General features: G+C 35.5%; 2 protein-coding genes across 2 annotated transcripts; both read right to left on the bottom strand.

Moving 5' to 3' along the window:
* Positions 1-658: 658 nt before the first annotated feature.
* LOC124438214 (folliculin-like) lies at positions 659-6,010 on the bottom strand. Its single transcript, XM_046988212.1, has 20 exons — positions 5,891-6,010; positions 5,712-5,782; positions 5,522-5,600; positions 5,311-5,444; positions 4,897-5,019; positions 4,760-4,825; positions 4,644-4,680; positions 4,486-4,573; positions 4,246-4,307; positions 4,053-4,145; positions 3,385-3,466; positions 3,246-3,304; positions 2,978-3,091; positions 2,745-2,798; positions 2,572-2,667; positions 2,478-2,506; positions 2,347-2,402; positions 1,944-2,046; positions 1,791-1,853; positions 659-1,707 (listed from the first exon to the last, which is right to left on the bottom strand). The coding sequence occupies exons 1-20, from the start codon at positions 5,957-5,959 to the stop codon at positions 1,584-1,586; spliced, it is 1,602 nt and encodes a 533-aa protein (XP_046844168.1). The 5' UTR covers positions 5,960-6,010; the 3' UTR covers positions 659-1,583.
* Positions 6,011-6,063: 53 nt separating this feature from the next.
* Positions 6,064-17,049, bottom strand: LOC124439318. The gene is made up of 27 exons (XM_046989542.1): positions 16,891-17,049; positions 16,558-16,692; positions 16,070-16,240; positions 15,811-15,999; positions 15,472-15,666; positions 15,224-15,397; positions 14,952-15,131; positions 14,256-14,432; positions 13,858-14,108; positions 13,278-13,348; positions 13,089-13,104; positions 12,878-13,011; positions 12,478-12,587; positions 12,104-12,234; positions 11,703-11,802; positions 11,146-11,657; positions 10,655-11,028; positions 9,924-9,990; positions 9,683-9,830; positions 9,351-9,485; positions 8,550-8,720; positions 8,291-8,479; positions 7,952-8,146; positions 7,704-7,877; positions 7,430-7,609; positions 6,690-6,866; positions 6,064-6,542 (listed from the first exon to the last, which is right to left on the bottom strand). The coding sequence occupies exons 1-27, from the start codon at positions 16,955-16,957 to the stop codon at positions 6,289-6,291; spliced, it is 4,677 nt and encodes a 1,558-aa protein (XP_046845498.1). The 5' UTR covers positions 16,958-17,049; the 3' UTR covers positions 6,064-6,288.
* Positions 17,050-17,084: the final 35 nt, after the last annotated feature.

Raw genomic sequence — 17,084 nt, 5'->3', positions numbered from 1 at the left:
ACAAGAGAAGAAAATCAAGAAGTAGAAATGTCGTCAAACGACTCTTCAATACAAAAATTGGATCTTTATTTATCTAAACTGTGTTCTATAAAGCCTCATGACGACAGTGTTGGCAAACGTTTTGTACGAGGCATGTTGAAGTTGCTGGAGTATTCTGGTCACGGAATACCTTGGCTCATTTTCACTGTTTATATGATTTGTCAAAGTTCAAAGAAAAAATCATGGATCTTTTTTTGCAACTTATTAATGGCACTGATCATTGATCTTGTTGTTGTTGGACTTTTAAAAGTCATTGTAAGACGTCCAAGGCCAAAGTACAATGTAGATGACATGTTTGCGACTGTTTCCATTGATAAACATTCCTTTCCATCGGGTCACAGTACTCGTGTTACCATGGTAGCCTTACTTTTTACCCATTATTGGTCTGAAAGGTGGTATATAAGACTAGGCTTTATGTGGGCTGGACTAGTTGCCATGTCTAGAGTTATATTGGGAAGACACCACATCACGGATGTTTGTGGTGGTGTCATAATTGGTTATCTGCAATATTGTTTAATTCTTCAATATTGGCTTACACACAAAACATTGGCTACATTTGCCAACTGGGATAAAGATAATACACTTTGATAAAAGTGGAAATTCTTATGCAAGGCATGACTTTGGATATTCAAATGTAATCATAACAATATCTATACTTTAAATAGATCCCTATCACAAGATTTTATTAAGAATTTACGATCTGTAATTATATTATAATAAATGTTATTAAAATATTCTCATTTGGACAAAAACATTGTACCACATGAAGCAGATCAAATATAATTTATCTTCTAATTAAAATATTCTCCTATAATAAGTTTTTGTCAACTTCCCTGTTGCACCCAGGAAGAAAACTTGTGCTTACTCTAAAGCCAGTTTCCCACTTAGCTAGCATTCTTCCTGCCAACACAAACCACTCATTGAAAATATCTTCGTTTTCTGACCAATGTATGGAAACAAATGACTATCACATAATGACGGTATGATGCTGTATGATCATGGTTAAGCCCAATTTAGATAAAGTCACTGTTCCTGGTAGGCTTTCTGTCAATTAACCTTCGTCATGCAGTTACACAAAGTTGGAGCAATGGTTCATAAAGCCCTGCATCATCACATACTGGATCCATAACATAACCTCATCTTGTTTCAGTGTTATTGAAACTATTTATACAGAAAACGTGGGTCGGCTGTTGCTTGTATTGATAAAAGTTTGTTACATTTTTATATCGAAAATCTTTTCATGTTTGTAAGAAAATCTTTTCATCGAGATGATTCAACTGATTAATCCTCCCCTGTAAATCCAAACCAAATGATTAATCCTCCGCTGTAAATCCAAACCAAATGATTAATCCTGCGCTGTAAATCCAAACCACATGATTAATCCTCCGCTGTGAATCCAAACCACATGATTACATTGTTTTCGCAGGATATACACAAGATATGTATAATTGGATCACTTTGTGCGTCGTCGCACAATCAAGGCAAACTTTAACAAAAACTGAATTGCCGAATATCTTTCGTATTTATGTGAATGCGATCAATAATTAATTGGTACTTGTCATTTGCGAACAAGTCAACAAATGTGATCGATATTCTTTATTGAAACCAGTCATCCAGAACTTCAAAATAATCTCATCTTCTGGTTTCGCGTGTAAAATTTTAAATAGCCTGTAAATAAAAAGGACTGTTTTTTAATAAGCAGCTAGTGTAAAAGAAAGTCGATAAGCTTTAACGAGGCAATTGAATTTGACCTTTCTTTTTCTTCGGAACTTCGTGGTCCTGATCTTGAAAACTTAAATATCACCTTCACTTTGCTGACATGAAAAAGCAACAAAATGTTTCATCACATGAGCTGATAAAATATCGCGACCCAAAATAAATAAGAAAAAAATACAGAAGCTTACTCCATCCACTCTTCTTTTAACGCGCATAAATATTGGGAAAGAACGCTTTCCGTGAAATTTTTGTTGAGCAAAGCTTCTTCGATTTTCTTTAAAATTTGAGGACCTAATAAAATAACTCCAAAATAGGATTCTGGGTGGCCTACGTCACAGACCGTATATAGGTATGCATACAACAAGTATCGGTTTAAGACGTAGGTTAGAATCTGGGAAAATGTGACGACATTTACATTGCGTCATCATACAAAACTATGACGGCATCAGAATTATGAAATAAACCGAAATGTAATATATAAGAAATATATAATATAATTATATAATATATAAGTAAGATATAATAATATATTTAGCGAAAAGTAACATGTCTGCTTATGAAAATACATTGTAAAATGTTTCTAGAACATACCATGAACAAGGTCTGTACCATGTATTTCAAAAGTATAAGCTCCTAAAGGATTGCTTCTGAAATACAACGTGAAATTATGGAACAATAGCAGAGCAATGGAACTTCCATAAATTTCTCTAATTTCAACTCACCGTTCACCTTTTAAAACATTATCGTTTTCCTAAATAAAGAAAGAGTTTCATTTATCAAAGTACAATTATACCTTTGCAAACACTCCATATATACCTTGATATCCATAAGTGTATATAAGTGAGACTCTAATATATGTTCCGGAATGCTAGTGCCAGGCCTCAGCCCAAGGAAGTTACATGTCCAAGATTCCTGTGAGTAAGTAACATTGAAATACATTCACAAAATTGTATGAAATTCTTAGATAGTAATAATAATGAAGAATTGACCTGATATATATCAGAGTATGGAACACATTTGAAACACCTGTTTGGAATGAGAATCTACAAAAAATATCAATAAATATATAATAAATAATATATAAAAAAATATCAAGTGATTTTTTCTTGAGCAAAGACCTACTGTACTAAATAGAACCGGGATATCAGATTAAGGGTGGCATACTGGGATAACAGAGGATAAAAAATTTATCAAATCCATACTTTCTCACGACTTGAAATACCTTCAATGTTTCAAAAATGGAAAGAACAAGACTCTCTGGTTTTCCACGGACAATAAGCTGGTTTCCTTGAACGACATTAAACGCCAAAAGACGAAACTTCGCCTGACTAAGAACCTGTACAACAATGAAACAGTTGATGAAGGTAAGAACTGCAACTAGCGCAAGCCAATCGTCACAAAACTCTAAACAATCTAAACTCTAAACAATCAATTGTAAAATTGATCAATTTTTTTATTTCCATATCAAAATCACGCCGGAATGACTTTACTTGAAGCATTTGCCTTAACGATGAAAATTGAGGTGAATCTGTGATCTTCTCAGGTATTTCTGCGCAGAAAAAGAAGAAATATCTTTAGAAACAATTAATTTTGAAGAGTAAGCGATTGTGAGTAATGTTGAATGTAGACCTTCCTGATTTGACATGTGCACATTCGCAGGAATCAAAGTTTCTTCCATATCTTGTGCTTCAAAATCCGTGAGAAGCTCTTCCTTCAACACAAAATCACGTCAAATTAAGACAAAAGTGGACAATTTTTTTCAATTGAGAAATAAAAACTACATTTATTAACATAAGGACAACATGAAAGTAAAGTTTCTTTCTTTGATTATCGTGTTCCTCTACAAACAAACTTTATAAATCATCCTTTACTATCTCACCATAGGAGCACCTTCCAACACAATAAATCATCCTTAACTTACCCTAGGAGCACCTTTCAACACAATAAATCATCCTTAACTTACCCTAGGAGCACCTTCCAACACAATAAATCACCCTTAACTTACCCTAGGAGCACATTCCAACACAATAAATCATCCTTAACTTACCTAGGAGCACCTTCCAACACAATAAATCATCCTTAACTTACCCTAGGAGCACCTTCCAACACAATAAATCACCCTTAACTTACCCTAGGGCACCTTCCAACACAATAAATCATCCTTAACTTACCCTAAGAGCACCTTTCAACACAATAAATCATCCTTAACTTACCCTAGGAGCACCTTTCAACACAATAAATCATCCTTAACTTACCCTAGGAGCACCTTTCAACACAATAAATCATCCTTAACTTACCCTAGGAGCACCTTCCAACACACGCTCGGTGACCCTGTTTGCGCCAGCTTTGAGAATCCATGAAAAATACAAATGCAGATAATGAAAAAGATGCTATAAAACGAATAAAAGAAAGAGGAAAGAATGAGGAAAATTATCAACGCAGACAGACAGAGTGAATTAACGAATACTTTAGCGTTAAGTAAAACTATACCTTGTGACAAGTTAGATTTTCGATGGCACGAAAAGAAGCTCTATGTTGTCGCCGAAGAACATCTGTTGAGAAATTTATGCACTGGACACTAAGTTTTGCACGAATAGCCATTAAAAAAACAATATTTCATCAAAGCTACGTAGCAGTTGTATGCTGATATTTACGCTTGTTATGCTTGACAGACGAAAGAAATTTTCTTTTATACAATGGAATTATCTAATACTTTATATTTTCTCAAACCTGAACCCAAAGTGATGTGTCTTCTACCGATGGAGCGTCTTGACCTTTCAAAGCGAGCGTCGGTCTCTGAATTGAAAACCTCCCAAGCCTAAAAATGTGAAAGATTAACTTTCGAAAGACGCCAAATACAAAACAAGATATATTACAGATGAGCAAACCTTCGCTTGAAGCTTGTCTATGATTTGTTTGAAATGTCTAGAGAAACACATTAAAGATGTCTAATGTGGCTTTGTGTTTTACAGCATAATTCTTTAAATGCACACAGTTTTCATACTTGACAAGAAATGACCAAGAATTGATAAGATAAACCCTATCCATCATTACAATAATTATACTATACCTAAGAAAGGAAATACTCAAGTAAACATTGGCAAAGATAAATTTTTTGTTTCTTTTAAATCCAAGACATACCAACGCTGTAAACCTCTAGCTTGCGAATCTTTGAGAAAAAATGTATGACTTAAAACATAGCCATTAGCATCTTCACCAAAAAATATCGGACCCTCTCGGCCTGGACATATTTCACAACTGAGACTAAAGGGAAAGTTACTATTATTACATTTTACTTATGGAAGGACTATCTCTTAACAAGAGAATTTATCATACCATAATGGCAATTTCACACAAGCCATGTTGTAGTATGATCTTAGAACACAAAACATTAACACCAAAATAAAATTATGTTTTCAATAACTAAAGATGTCTAAAATGTTTCAACAAAATACATACTAACAATTCTACACCAACAATTGTTGATCTATTTTTCTCTTAGGTACAGTCCTCTCACAGTCAATTTAACAGATTGTTCAAATACAATCAACAAACCTTCTAACACATGCTTGTCGGACAACGCTATAAATATCTTGATGTGCAGGATTACGACAGCTCATGTATAATATTTCAGAATGTTCATCAATACTTCGAAATCCTGGATGATCAGATGGTATTGATCGACAAGCCTGAAACCACGAAAGAAGAATGGGGATAGAAACATTGAATACACTTCATGTAGCCTTGAATCAATTTTGTAACCTACCTCACATTGAATGGATCTAGATGAACTGGATTTCTGAGATGACGCTACACTACATTCTGATCCACTGGACTGAGAAATTCTAAGAAAAGTTGACCATTTCAATGCTACACACACCATAAGACAATTCATACTTTACAGTATTTATGACTTCTGATAATCTCGTCTCTAGGCTGCGATTAGTTTAACTTACTTTCTGTTATGAGCGTTGCCTTCTTTAGGTGTACCGCACGCAATTGGATCTTCATCTTCACCATGAAAAGCCTTTAAAATAGATACCACAATAATTACAATCTTAACATTATAATGGACAAATTTTAAAACTCAAAAGGTGTCATATTATTGAAATCATTTCAATCGATACTATCTTACCTGAGTACAAAATAACACGCTAGGACCATGAGTTTCACAAAAATGACACAATGCTATGACAGCATTCATATTTTTCCCTTTCTAAGTCTCTCAAACATGTCAAAAAAAAGTAAAAACGCCAAGAAAATGCAACTCCATAGTCGAAAGCCACTCACAAGATAAACATTTGACACTTTAAAAATGAATACTTCATGTTGTATAATTATTGAGGAGTGATTATGTACTCATTAACAAAACTGCGTAGAAACGTAGAAAATGGTAGGAAAAGGCACTATTACTAACTTTTTTCACAATCGACTTTAGTCTGTCGGACTACAATTATTCTAGTCTGGACATATGTCAGTCTAAAAAATTTTCACGGATTTCAAATTACATAAAAATTATTTTTAATCATATTTTTAATTTGATTTGGAAAATAATGACATTATCTTCTCCCAAAACGACGATTTCTTCTTTTCCACAACTTTCTCATCTTTACAATACGGAAAATTTCGTGTGTTGAGTTGCCATTTACCATTATTGCAAAATGGCATTTCACTCTCCAATACGCCAGAAAGTCGGTAGCCATCTTGACATGATAGCGTTGCTTTCGTTCCGTGTTTGTAAAATTCCTGAGATATCATAGCTTCAGATGGTTTGATGCGACAAGGAGCTAGAAAGAACCACAACACAAGTTTTATGCATTCTAAATTTAAAATACCAAAACATTTAATGTGTCTGGGCTACCATTAAGTTCCGAAAGTTTAAGGGTCGATGTAAGTTGTTAAACTATTACAACTAATGTAATTAGTATACAAACCCAGACACTTGGGTACTTCATGCGACCATACGCCATCAGAGTTGCAAGAAATCACTTCTTTACCACGCAGAGTATGATTTGGTGAAATACACGCAAATTTTATGCTTGAACCGGGGTGATAAACGCTGGCATTAGCCACAACACTGTCCGTCGTATTGAGAGATGGACACAAGATTACTGAAATAAACCCAAAATATTATGGAATCAATTACAATGAACAGTATTTTAAAAATGAAATGATCTCTTTTTCAGGGAATAATTTTGTGGTATTTTTTTATAGAGATATGGGAAACGAATGTATAGCTACATTGTAGACTTTGCGTGCTTGGATTATGGAGGTTGTGTGTTTGGCTTATAGAGGTTGTGTGCTTGAGTTATAGAGGTTGTGTGTTTGGCTTATAGAGGTTGTGTGCTTGAGTTATAGAGGTTGTGTGTTTAGGTTATAGAGGTTGTGTGTTTGGGTTGTAGAGGTTGTGTGTTTAGGTTATAAAGGTTGTGTGTTTGGGTTATACAGGTTGTGTGTTTGGGCTATAGAGGTGTGTGCTTGGGTTATAGAGGTTGTGTGTTCGGGTTGTAGAGGTTGTGTGTTTGGGTTATACAGGTGTGTGCTTGGGTTATAGAGGTTGTGTGTTTGGGTTGTAGAGGTTGTGTGTTTAGGTTATAGAGGTTGTGTGTTTGAGTTGTGAATTAACTACACCTAATTTGAATTCAAAAACAAAGCAACAAATGGGAATATTTACATCTGCACTGAGGAAAAGTTTCCGACCACATTCCTGACTCGTTACAACGCATCGAAGATCTTCCAATAATTTTATACCCATCATTACAAGAGAACGTTGCTTTACCACCGCAACGTGTAGATGTGATCTGAACTTTACCATTTGTAAAATTAGAAATTTCCTTGCATTGAGAGTCCACCTCTGAAATGAGAGAAAGTTTACATTCAATAAGCCCAAATATCACGATTCACTCATCAAGTGTATTCTTGATGTTCGACCTCCAGCTTTCACTGACCTTTACAAACAGGCAGTTCATCTGACCAAGTGCCGTCAGCGTTACATGTGCGATATTGATCCCCATCAAGTTTATAACATTCGTTACAAAAGTAATAAACCCTGCTGTTGAAGTTGTAGTTTAAAGTACTCTTTCGACCATTGACTGGTGAACCTGGATCCCCACAACTAACCGCTGAAACAAAATATCGATGTGACATCCGATATAAATCACTAAAGGCAAGAACAGTTGATCGTTTGCATACTTACGAAGACATTTTATTGAGGTTGGGAGCTGCCATCGATCACCTGAGCATATCAAGTAACTTCCACCGACCTTATTATATCCTGGACTGCATGCTAAGTATAACCGTCGTCCATTCCCTGCCCCTCCAGAAGTATTAAACCATGACGGTGATCTCACATAAGAATATTGAGGAAGTTTCGGTGGAGGACATACAGTACCTATAGAAAAGAAATCAAATGAAAGCTTAACGGGGCAAAGAAATTTTTCTGTTGACATGTTTTTCTCCTATCGTATAATTATAATTCTCTACTCAATTCTTTATAACCACGAATGCCTTACAATGAACTGCGGTACCAACTTACGCTTGCATTGTGGTGGACTTGTATCCCATTTTCCATTACTTTGACATGTTATGACGCCAGACTTCCTGGTCATGTGATAACCATTAATACAGGAATAATGTAAAGCTACACCAGTTTGAAATTGATCACTGCTCAATGGCTCCTTCCTTAAAGTATTTTCTCCTTGACCTGGATCATCGCAAGGTTCACCTGAAATTTAAAATATTGCTATCTCTTCATATCTACTAAAGGGACTTTTAACGCATTGTGCAAACGCTACCACAAATTGGATGTACTCCGTCCCAGTTCCCTGAACCTCGACATCGTCGCAGAGATGATCCTGTGAGTGTAAATCCAAGATTACACGAGAATGTCACAGTATCGTTAAAGTGTCTTCCACTAACATTTCTTTGACCATTTGCCGGACGTTTTGGAGTTTGGCACTTGAGACCTATGTTAAGGTAAGTAAGTAAGTAGTTTATTAAAATATTAATTGCAGCCTTGCGGCTGAATTACGAATATCTAAGTTAGTAAAGTTATCATAACAAATAATATCTAATATCTAAAATACAATAAAATTTTACAAAGTATTTACATTTATTAAATTTACAATAATAAAAATGGTACTCGCTAACACCAACAGAGACAAAGAGAACTCCATACCTGGCCACTTTTGTGTAACTTCCTGTCCTTGTGTACATAAAGTTACACAAAAGTGGCCAGGTATGGAGTTCTTTCTGTTGGTGTAATATTGTTATTAGTACCTTTGTTAAACATGATTTCATTCATCAACATTGCATATCAGATAACTGAGTTTTATCGTTATAATAAAATAACATCAATCCGGAATAGTCGTCACGATTTCAAAGAACGCAAAACCAATGAATGAAGAGTTGAGTTGAACTAGTACAAAAATTGAAGTTCGCAACTTCAGATTACATTCGCGAACAGGCAAAAAATTTACGCTATCTATGTAGTTTGCACTTGGTCTTTTGCTTACCCAAAAGTAAACACGCAGCGCTAGAAAAACAGTATTGTTTAACTAAATGTCAATAAACTACAAACATATTTAAAAGTGAACCTTTCTTCACACAACTGAAGCCACAATCTCCGTCACAAATACATGTCCGTCTCTTCGATGCACAACCAAATCGAGGTAAACATTTAGACACACAATTTTTTGATGGATTGCTGTTTGTTCTAGGACACTCTTGACCTGTGGAGGAGAATTTAGAGCACTGAATTTGAGGGAAATCTTCCCACTAAACGGATGTTTTAGTACATGACTTTTAGTCAGATGAATTCGAGACAAAAAGCAACAAATAAACGCAAGGACAAAAGCAAAGAAAGTTGTCTACTCACAGTTGTCTTGCGTCGGGTCGTAGAAATACTAAAATTTTAATGAAGACCTACCTTTGACATATATCTGGGCAAGGTACGACACCGAAAACAAAAGGAATAAATTGATCGAAAACATCATGAATTCAAGGGTTCGCGATGTAAAGATCAAATTTTGTTTGCTGCAACGGATGTTGAATTTAACAAAATTGTGTAATACGATCTGTTGATCAAAAATTACTTCTCACTTAACACCATTTTCTCTGAATTCTTCGTTTTCATAGTCAAGGCTAGGAAATGGTAAATAAAAAAAAACCATGTGAGCCGCTGATGAAAAAAGAGCAATTTTTGTCATGATCTCACCTTCGTGGCAAACACGAAAACTGAATAACGTTTGATATGATCAATAATATCTGCGAGCTTTTAACTAACGGAAAGTAACACATCTTCTATGTTTCTTTTATCATATATGAATACCATCTTCAAATGATTCTCTGTCACAAGTTATTTCCAACAAATATTACATTGAAAACGTACCTTTGTACGTGGTAAAATAATGATAATAATTGACAATTGACACTATTTTGGTGTAGTGAATTTTTAAGCAAAAGTTGTTCTATCTTATAGTTCTATCTATATGTAGCAGTCGGCAACCAGTCTTTGTGTTCAGCTTTTGTTTCAAGACCACTTAAACCAGATACAACATGTTTGATTGTTATCGATGTTTCTGCCAAATGCAAACGACGTGATGAATGATAATGTGCTTTGCTTGTATTAAAAATCAAATAGTTCAGTGTTGCTTAAATTATAAATAAAATAGTTCTTGAGTTCAGGATTATTTTTCCATTCGTCATTTGTTCTGACAGCAGCGTGCACCCGAATGGGGAGTTCGGGGAAAGTTCGAAGAAAATACTCCTTTGGATCACCAATCTTATAAAATAGTTGTTTTCTAGGTCGTGGTCGATCGTACCAATGCTGACCAACATTTCGCATTAGTCTTAAGCATTCTGTCCATGACGATCCATACTTAACAATTCTTCTATTCACCTCATCCGTGCAAAATAGTCGTAAACATCACTATTCATTCGTCTTTGCCAATCGGAGGGTTCACTATTCAATTGTTGAACAACGTTAGAATTAGCATCACTTGTCTTAATTGGATGTTGATTTCCAACTTTACATAACATTTCAAACTTCTCGTCCTCCGACAGAAGATAAGGATGTTTTAACGCTTCGTTGGCTGATGGTCTATCTTCTGGTAGTCGCTCTAACATCCACGAAAGAAGATCTTTGAGGGTGGCATCCTTGATTTTGTCCAAGCCAACAGGGTTTCCTTTCAACAAGTTGTCTAGTAAAAACCGTTCAGGTCCAAAAGGATGTTCACCTTTGGTTGCAACATAATAAGCCACCATTCCCGCACTCTATTGTCAAAAAAAAGACATAACAACAGCAACATCAATTGTGGACAGTCAAATGTCAAGATTTATCAGTCAAGAGCAAAAAGCTAACATTATTTAAGTTTTGCAGCGATCACCTACCATAACATCAGATTCTTTCTTGTACCGAGCTTGATCAATGGATGTACCTGATAAATCATGTGACTCTGGAGCTATCCAATATTTAGCTCCTCTCTGTGCGCTCCAATGTGTCGAAGCTCCATTGCATAATATTCGACTTATACCAAAATCAGCTATGAAAAAATTTTCTCGTACATCTCGAAGAACGTTTGAAGGTCTTAAATCCCGATGAAGAATAGGACGCGGGCCGCTGTGAAGATCAGCTAAACCTTTTAAGATCTGCATAATAACCTTAGGAAGAACTTTTTGAAGATCCTCCAACTTAGAAGATTCTACAAATTTCTCCAACGATTCTTCACATAAATCTAATATCAAATACAAATACTCTGTGCCTGGTTCTTCTTCAAGATACCAATAATTCACAACATAATTTGAACGCTTGGCATTAAACTCATTCAAAATATTTTTTTCTCGTTTGGCCAACTCCGTACAGTTATCTCGAAACAATCGTTTCACTGCTTTTCCATAACCATCTTTTCCAAGTCCAAGATAAACACGGGTTCCATCACTTCCCTTACCAATTAAAAACTTTTCCGAGCAAATTACACGTACATTATTCACTACTTTAACATCTCCTGGATGCTCCCGTCCATATTCTTCCATCATTTTAAACATTTCCTGGTGCATTATTGACCTATCGTTGCATTTCCATGGTTGTGACAGCAATTCTTAAAATTAGATAGTTTTATTTACCATAGGCGAACGAGCCAACAAAATTGTCTGATTATTAAAACTTCAAATTGCCAACTTGTTGTTGGAATTGGTCATTTTTACTTGAAATAGCTTAAATATATGCCGTTTTTGTCTAAGACTGCCCTACTTTCACTTTCTAATATAATTTGGGAGAAAAAAGTGAGACTGGTCATTTACAAGACCCGTGTCAAAAATGAATCCCCGAACTACATAAAAAACCCCTTACCTTTATCCTGACTTTTTCTGGCAAGACCTTGTAATTTTTCTTGGTTTTTACCCAAAAATTGCGTCCCTGCCAATGGTAGATTGGCACCAAACGGTCTAGAGCGTTCTTTTGCTTTTCACCGTCCTCCGTTTCTAGAACAATATCATGGTACTTTTAAATTAAAGATGTCTAATGTAGCTTTGTGTTTTACAGCATAATTCTTTAAATGCACACAGTTTTCATACTTGACAAGAAATGACCAAGAATTGATAAGATATATCCTATCCATCATTACAATAATTATACTATACCTAAAAAAGGAAATGCTCAACTAAACATTGGCAAAGATAAATTTTTTGTTTCTTTTAAATCCAAGACATACCAACGCTGTAAACCTCTAGCTCGCGAATCTTTGAGAAAAAATGTATGACTTAAAACAGAGCCATTAGCATCTTCACCAAAAAATATCGGACCCTCTCGGCCTGGACATATTTCACAACTGAGACTAAAGGGAAAGTTAATATTATTACATTTTACTTACCGAAGGACTATCTCTTAACAAGAGAATTTATCATACCATAATGGCAATTTGACACAAGCAATGTTGAAGTATGATCTTAGAACACAAAACATTAACACCAAAATAAAATTATGTTTTCAATAACTAAAGATGTCTAAAATGTTTCAACAAAATACATACTAATGATTCTACACAAACCATTGTTTAACTATTTTTCTCCTAGGTACAGTCCTCTCACAGCAATTTAACAGATTGTTCAAATACAATCAACAAACCTTCTAACACATGCTTGTCGGACAATGCTATAAATATCTTGATGTGCAGGATTACAACAGCTCATGTATAATATTTCAGAATGTTCATCAATACTTCGAAATCCTGGATGATCAGATGGTATTGATCGACAAGCCTGAAACCACGAAAGAAGAATGGGGATAGAAACATTGAATACACTTCATGTAGCCTTGAATTAATTTTGTAACCTACCTCACATTGAATGGATCTAGATGAACTGGATTTCTGAGATGACGCTACACTACATTCTGATCCACTGGACTGAGAATTCTAAACAAAGTTGACCATTTCAATGCTACACACACCATAAGACAATTCATACTTTACAGTATTTATGACTTCTGATAATCTCGTCTCTAGGCTGCGATTAGTTTAACTTACTTTCTGTTATGAGCGTTGCCTTCTTTAGGTGTACCGCACGCAATTGGATCTTCATCTTCACCATGAAAAGCCTTTAAAATAGATAACATAATAATTACAATCTTAACATTATAATGGACAAATTTTAAAATTCAAAAGGTGTCATATTATTGAAATCAATTAAATCGATACTATCTTACCTGAGTACAAAATAACACGCTAGGACCATGAGTTTCACAAAAATGACACAATGCTATGACAGCATTCATATTTTTCCCTTTCTAAGTCTCTCAAAAATGTCAAAAAAAAGTAAAAACGCCAAGAAAATGCAACTCCATAGTCGAAAGCCACTCACAAGATAAACATTTGACACTTTAAAAATGAATACTTCATGTTGTATAATTATTGAGGAGTGATTATATACTCATTTACAAAACTGCGTAGAAACGTAGAAAATGGTAGGAAAAGGCACTATTACTAACTTTATTCACTATCGACTATAGTCTGTCGGACTACAATTATTCTGGTCTGGACATATGTTAGTCTAAAAAATTTTCACGGATTTCAAATTACATAAAAATTATTTTTAATCATATTTTTAATTTGATTTGGAAAATAATGACATTATCTTCTCCCAAAACGACGATTTCTTCTTTTCCACAACTTTCTCATCTTTACAATACGGAAAATTTCGTGTGTTGAGTTGCCATGTACCATTATTGCAAAATGGCATTTCACTCTCCAATACGCCAGAAAGTCGGTAGCCATCTTGACATGATAGCGTTGCTTTCGTTCCGTGTTTGTAAAATTCCTGAGATATCATAGCTTCAGATGGTTTGATGCGACAAGGAGCTAGAAAGAACCACAACACAAGTTTTATGCATTCTAAATTTAAAATACCAAAACATTTAATGTGTCTGCGCTACCATTAAGTTCCGAAAGTTTAAGGGTCGATGTAAGTTGTTAAACTGTTACAACTAATATAATTAGTATACAAACCCAGACACTTGGGTACTTCATGCGACCATGCGCCATTAGAGTTGCAAGAAATCACTTCTTTGCCGCGCAGAGTATGATTTGGTGAAATACACGCAAATTTTATGCTTGAACCGGGGTGATAAACGCTGGCATTAACCACAACACTGTCCGTCGTATTGAGAGATGGACACAAGATTACTGAAATAAACCCAAAATATTATGGAATCAATTACAATGAACAGTATTTTAAAAATTAAATGATCTCTTTTTCAGGGAATAATTTTGTGGTATTTTTTTATAGAGATAAGGGAAACGAATGTATAGCTACATTGTAGACTTTGCGTGCTTGGATTATGGAGGTTGTGTGTTTGGCTTATAGAGGTTGTGTGCTTGAGTTATAGAGGTTGTGTGTTTAGGTTATAGAGGTTGTGTGCTTGGGTTGTAGAGGTTGTGTGTTTAGGTTATAAAGGTTGTGTGTTTGGGTTATACAGGTTGTGTGTTTGGGCTATAGAGGTGTGTGCTTGGGTTATAGAGGTTGTGTGTTCGGGTTGTAGAGGTTGTGTGTTTGGGTTATACAGGTGTGTGCTTGGGTTATAGAGGTTGTGTGTTTGGGTTGTAGAGGTTGTGTGTTTAGGTTATAGAGGTTGTGTGTTTGAGTTGTGAATTAACTACACCTAATTTGAATTCAAAAACAAAGCAACAAATGGGAATATTTACATCTGCACTGAGGAAAAGTTTCCGACCACATTCCTGACTCGTTACAACGCATCGAAGATCTTCCAATAATTTTATACCCATCATTACAAGAGAACGTTGCTTTACCACCGCAACGTGTTGATGTGATCTGAACTTTACCATTTGTAAAATTAGAAATTTCCTTGCATCGAGAGTTCACTTCTGAAATGAGAGAGTTTACATTCAATAAGCCCAAATATCACGATTCACTCATCAAGTGTATTCTTGATGTTCGACCTCCAGGTTTCACTGACCTTTACAAACAGGCAGTTCATCTGACCAAGTGCCGTCAGCGTTACATGTGCGATATTGATCCCCGTCAAGTTTATAACATTCGTTACAAAAGTAATAAACCCTGCTGTTGAAGTTGTAGTTTAAAGTACTCTTTCGACCATTGACTGGTGAACCTGGATCCCCACAACTAACCGCTGAAATAAAATATCGATGTAACATTCCATATAGATCACTAAAGGCAAGAACAGTTGATCGTTTGCATACTTACGAACACATTTTATTGGCGTCGGGGGCTGCCATCGATCACCTGAGCATATCAAGGAACTTCCATCGACCTTTTTATATCCTGGACTGCATGCTAAGTATAACCGTCGTCCATTTCCTGCCCCTCCAGAAGTATTAAACCATGACGGTGATCTTACATAAGAATATTGGGGAAGTTTCGGTGGAGGACATACAGTACCTACAGAAAAGAAATCAAATGAAAACTGAATGGGGCAAAGAAATTTTTCTGTTGACATGTTTTTCTCCTATCGTATAATTATAATTCTCTACTCAATTCTTTATAACCACGAATGCCTTACAATGAACTGCGGCACCAACTTACGCTTGCATTGTGGTGGAATTGTATCCCATGATCCATTACTTTGACATGTTATGACGCCAGACTTCCTGGTCATGTGATAACCATTAATACAGGAATAATGTAAAGCTACATCAGTTTGAAATTGATCACTGCTCAATGGCTCCTTCCTTAAAGTATTTTCTCCTTGACCTGGATCATCGCAAGGTTTACCTGAAATTTAAAATATTGCTATCTCTTCATATCTACTAAAGGGACTTTTAACGCATTGTGCAAATGCTACCACAAATTGGATGTACTCCGTCCCAGTTCCCAGAACCTCGACATCGTCGTAGAGATGATCCTGTGAGTGTAAATCCAAGATTACACGAGAATGTCACAGTATCGTTAAAGTGTCTTCCACTAACGTTTCTTTGACCATTTGCCGGACGTTTTGGAGTTGGGCACTTGAGAGCTATGTAAAACATGATTTCATTCATCAACATTGTATATCAGATAACTGTGTTTTATCGTTATAAAAAATTAACATCAATCCGGAATAGTCGTCGTGATTTCAAAGAACGCAAAACCGATGAATGAAGAGTTGAGTTGAACTGGTACGAAAATTGAAGTTCGCAACTTTAGATTACATTCACAAACGGGCAAAAAATTTACGCTATCTATGTAGTTTGCCCTTGGTCTTTTGCTTAACCGAAAGTAAACACGCAGCGCTAGAAAAACAGTATTGTTTAACTAAATGTCAATAAACTACAAACATATTTAAAAGTGAACCTTTCTTCACACAACTGAAGCCACAATCTCCGTCACAAATACATGTCCGTCTCTTCGATGCACAACCAAATCGAGGTAAACATTTAGACACACAATTTTTTGATGGATTGCTGTTTGTTCTAGGACACTCTTGACCTATGGAGGAGAATTTACAGCACTGAATTTGAGGGAAATCTTCCCCATCAAACGGATGTTTTAGTACATGACTTTTAGTAACATGAATTCGAGACAAAAAGCAACAAATAAACGCAAGGACAAAAGCAAGGAAAGTTGTCTACTCACAGTTGTCTTGCGTCGGGTCGTAGAGATACTAAAATTTTAATGAAGACCTACCTTTGACATATATCTGGGCAAGGTACGACACCGAAAGCAAAAGGAATAAATTGATCGAAAACATCATGAATTCAAGGGCTCGCGATGTAAAGATCAAATTTTTGTTTGCTGCAACGGATGTTGAATTTAACAAAATTGTGTAATACGATCTGTTGATCAAAAATTACTTCCCACTTTACACCATTTTCTCTGAA

This window comes from Xenia sp. Carnegie-2017, unplaced genomic scaffold, assembly GCF_021976095.1.
Source record: "Xenia sp. Carnegie-2017 unplaced genomic scaffold, XeniaSp_v1 HiC_scaffold_19, whole genome shotgun sequence".
Taxonomy (NCBI): Eukaryota; Metazoa; Cnidaria; class Anthozoa; order Malacalcyonacea; family Xeniidae; genus Xenia; species Xenia sp. Carnegie-2017.
Note: the sequence above shows the minus strand (reverse complement) of the source record. Positions and strands in the feature narration are given on the sequence as shown.

Bases quoted from the DNA above. Each gene is read 5' to 3' on its own strand.
- LOC124439318 (XM_046989542.1), bottom strand. From the start codon at position 16,957: ATGATGTTTTCGATCAATTTATTCCTTTTGCTTTCGGTGTCGTACCTT. The intron at 16,000-16,069 runs GTAGCATTTGCA...TTTAAATTTCAG, and splicing joins CGGAGTACATCCAATTTGTG to GTAAACCTTGCGATGATCCA. The intron at 6,543-6,689 runs GTTTGTATACTA...GGTTCTTTCTAG, and splicing joins TGAAGTACCCAAGTGTCTGG to CTCCTTGTCGCATCAAACCA.
- LOC124438214 (XM_046988212.1), bottom strand. From the start codon at position 5,959: ATGAATGCTGTCATAGCATTGTGTCATTTTTGTGAAACTCATGGTCCT. The intron at 3,092-3,245 runs GTAAAGTCATTC...ATTGTTGTACAG, and splicing joins CGTTAAGGCAAATGCTTCAA to GTTCTTAGTCAGGCGAAGTT. The intron at 1,854-1,943 runs GTAAGCTTCTGT...TTTTCATGTCAG, and splicing joins TTAAAAGAAGAGTGGATGGA to CAAAGTGAAGGTGATATTTA.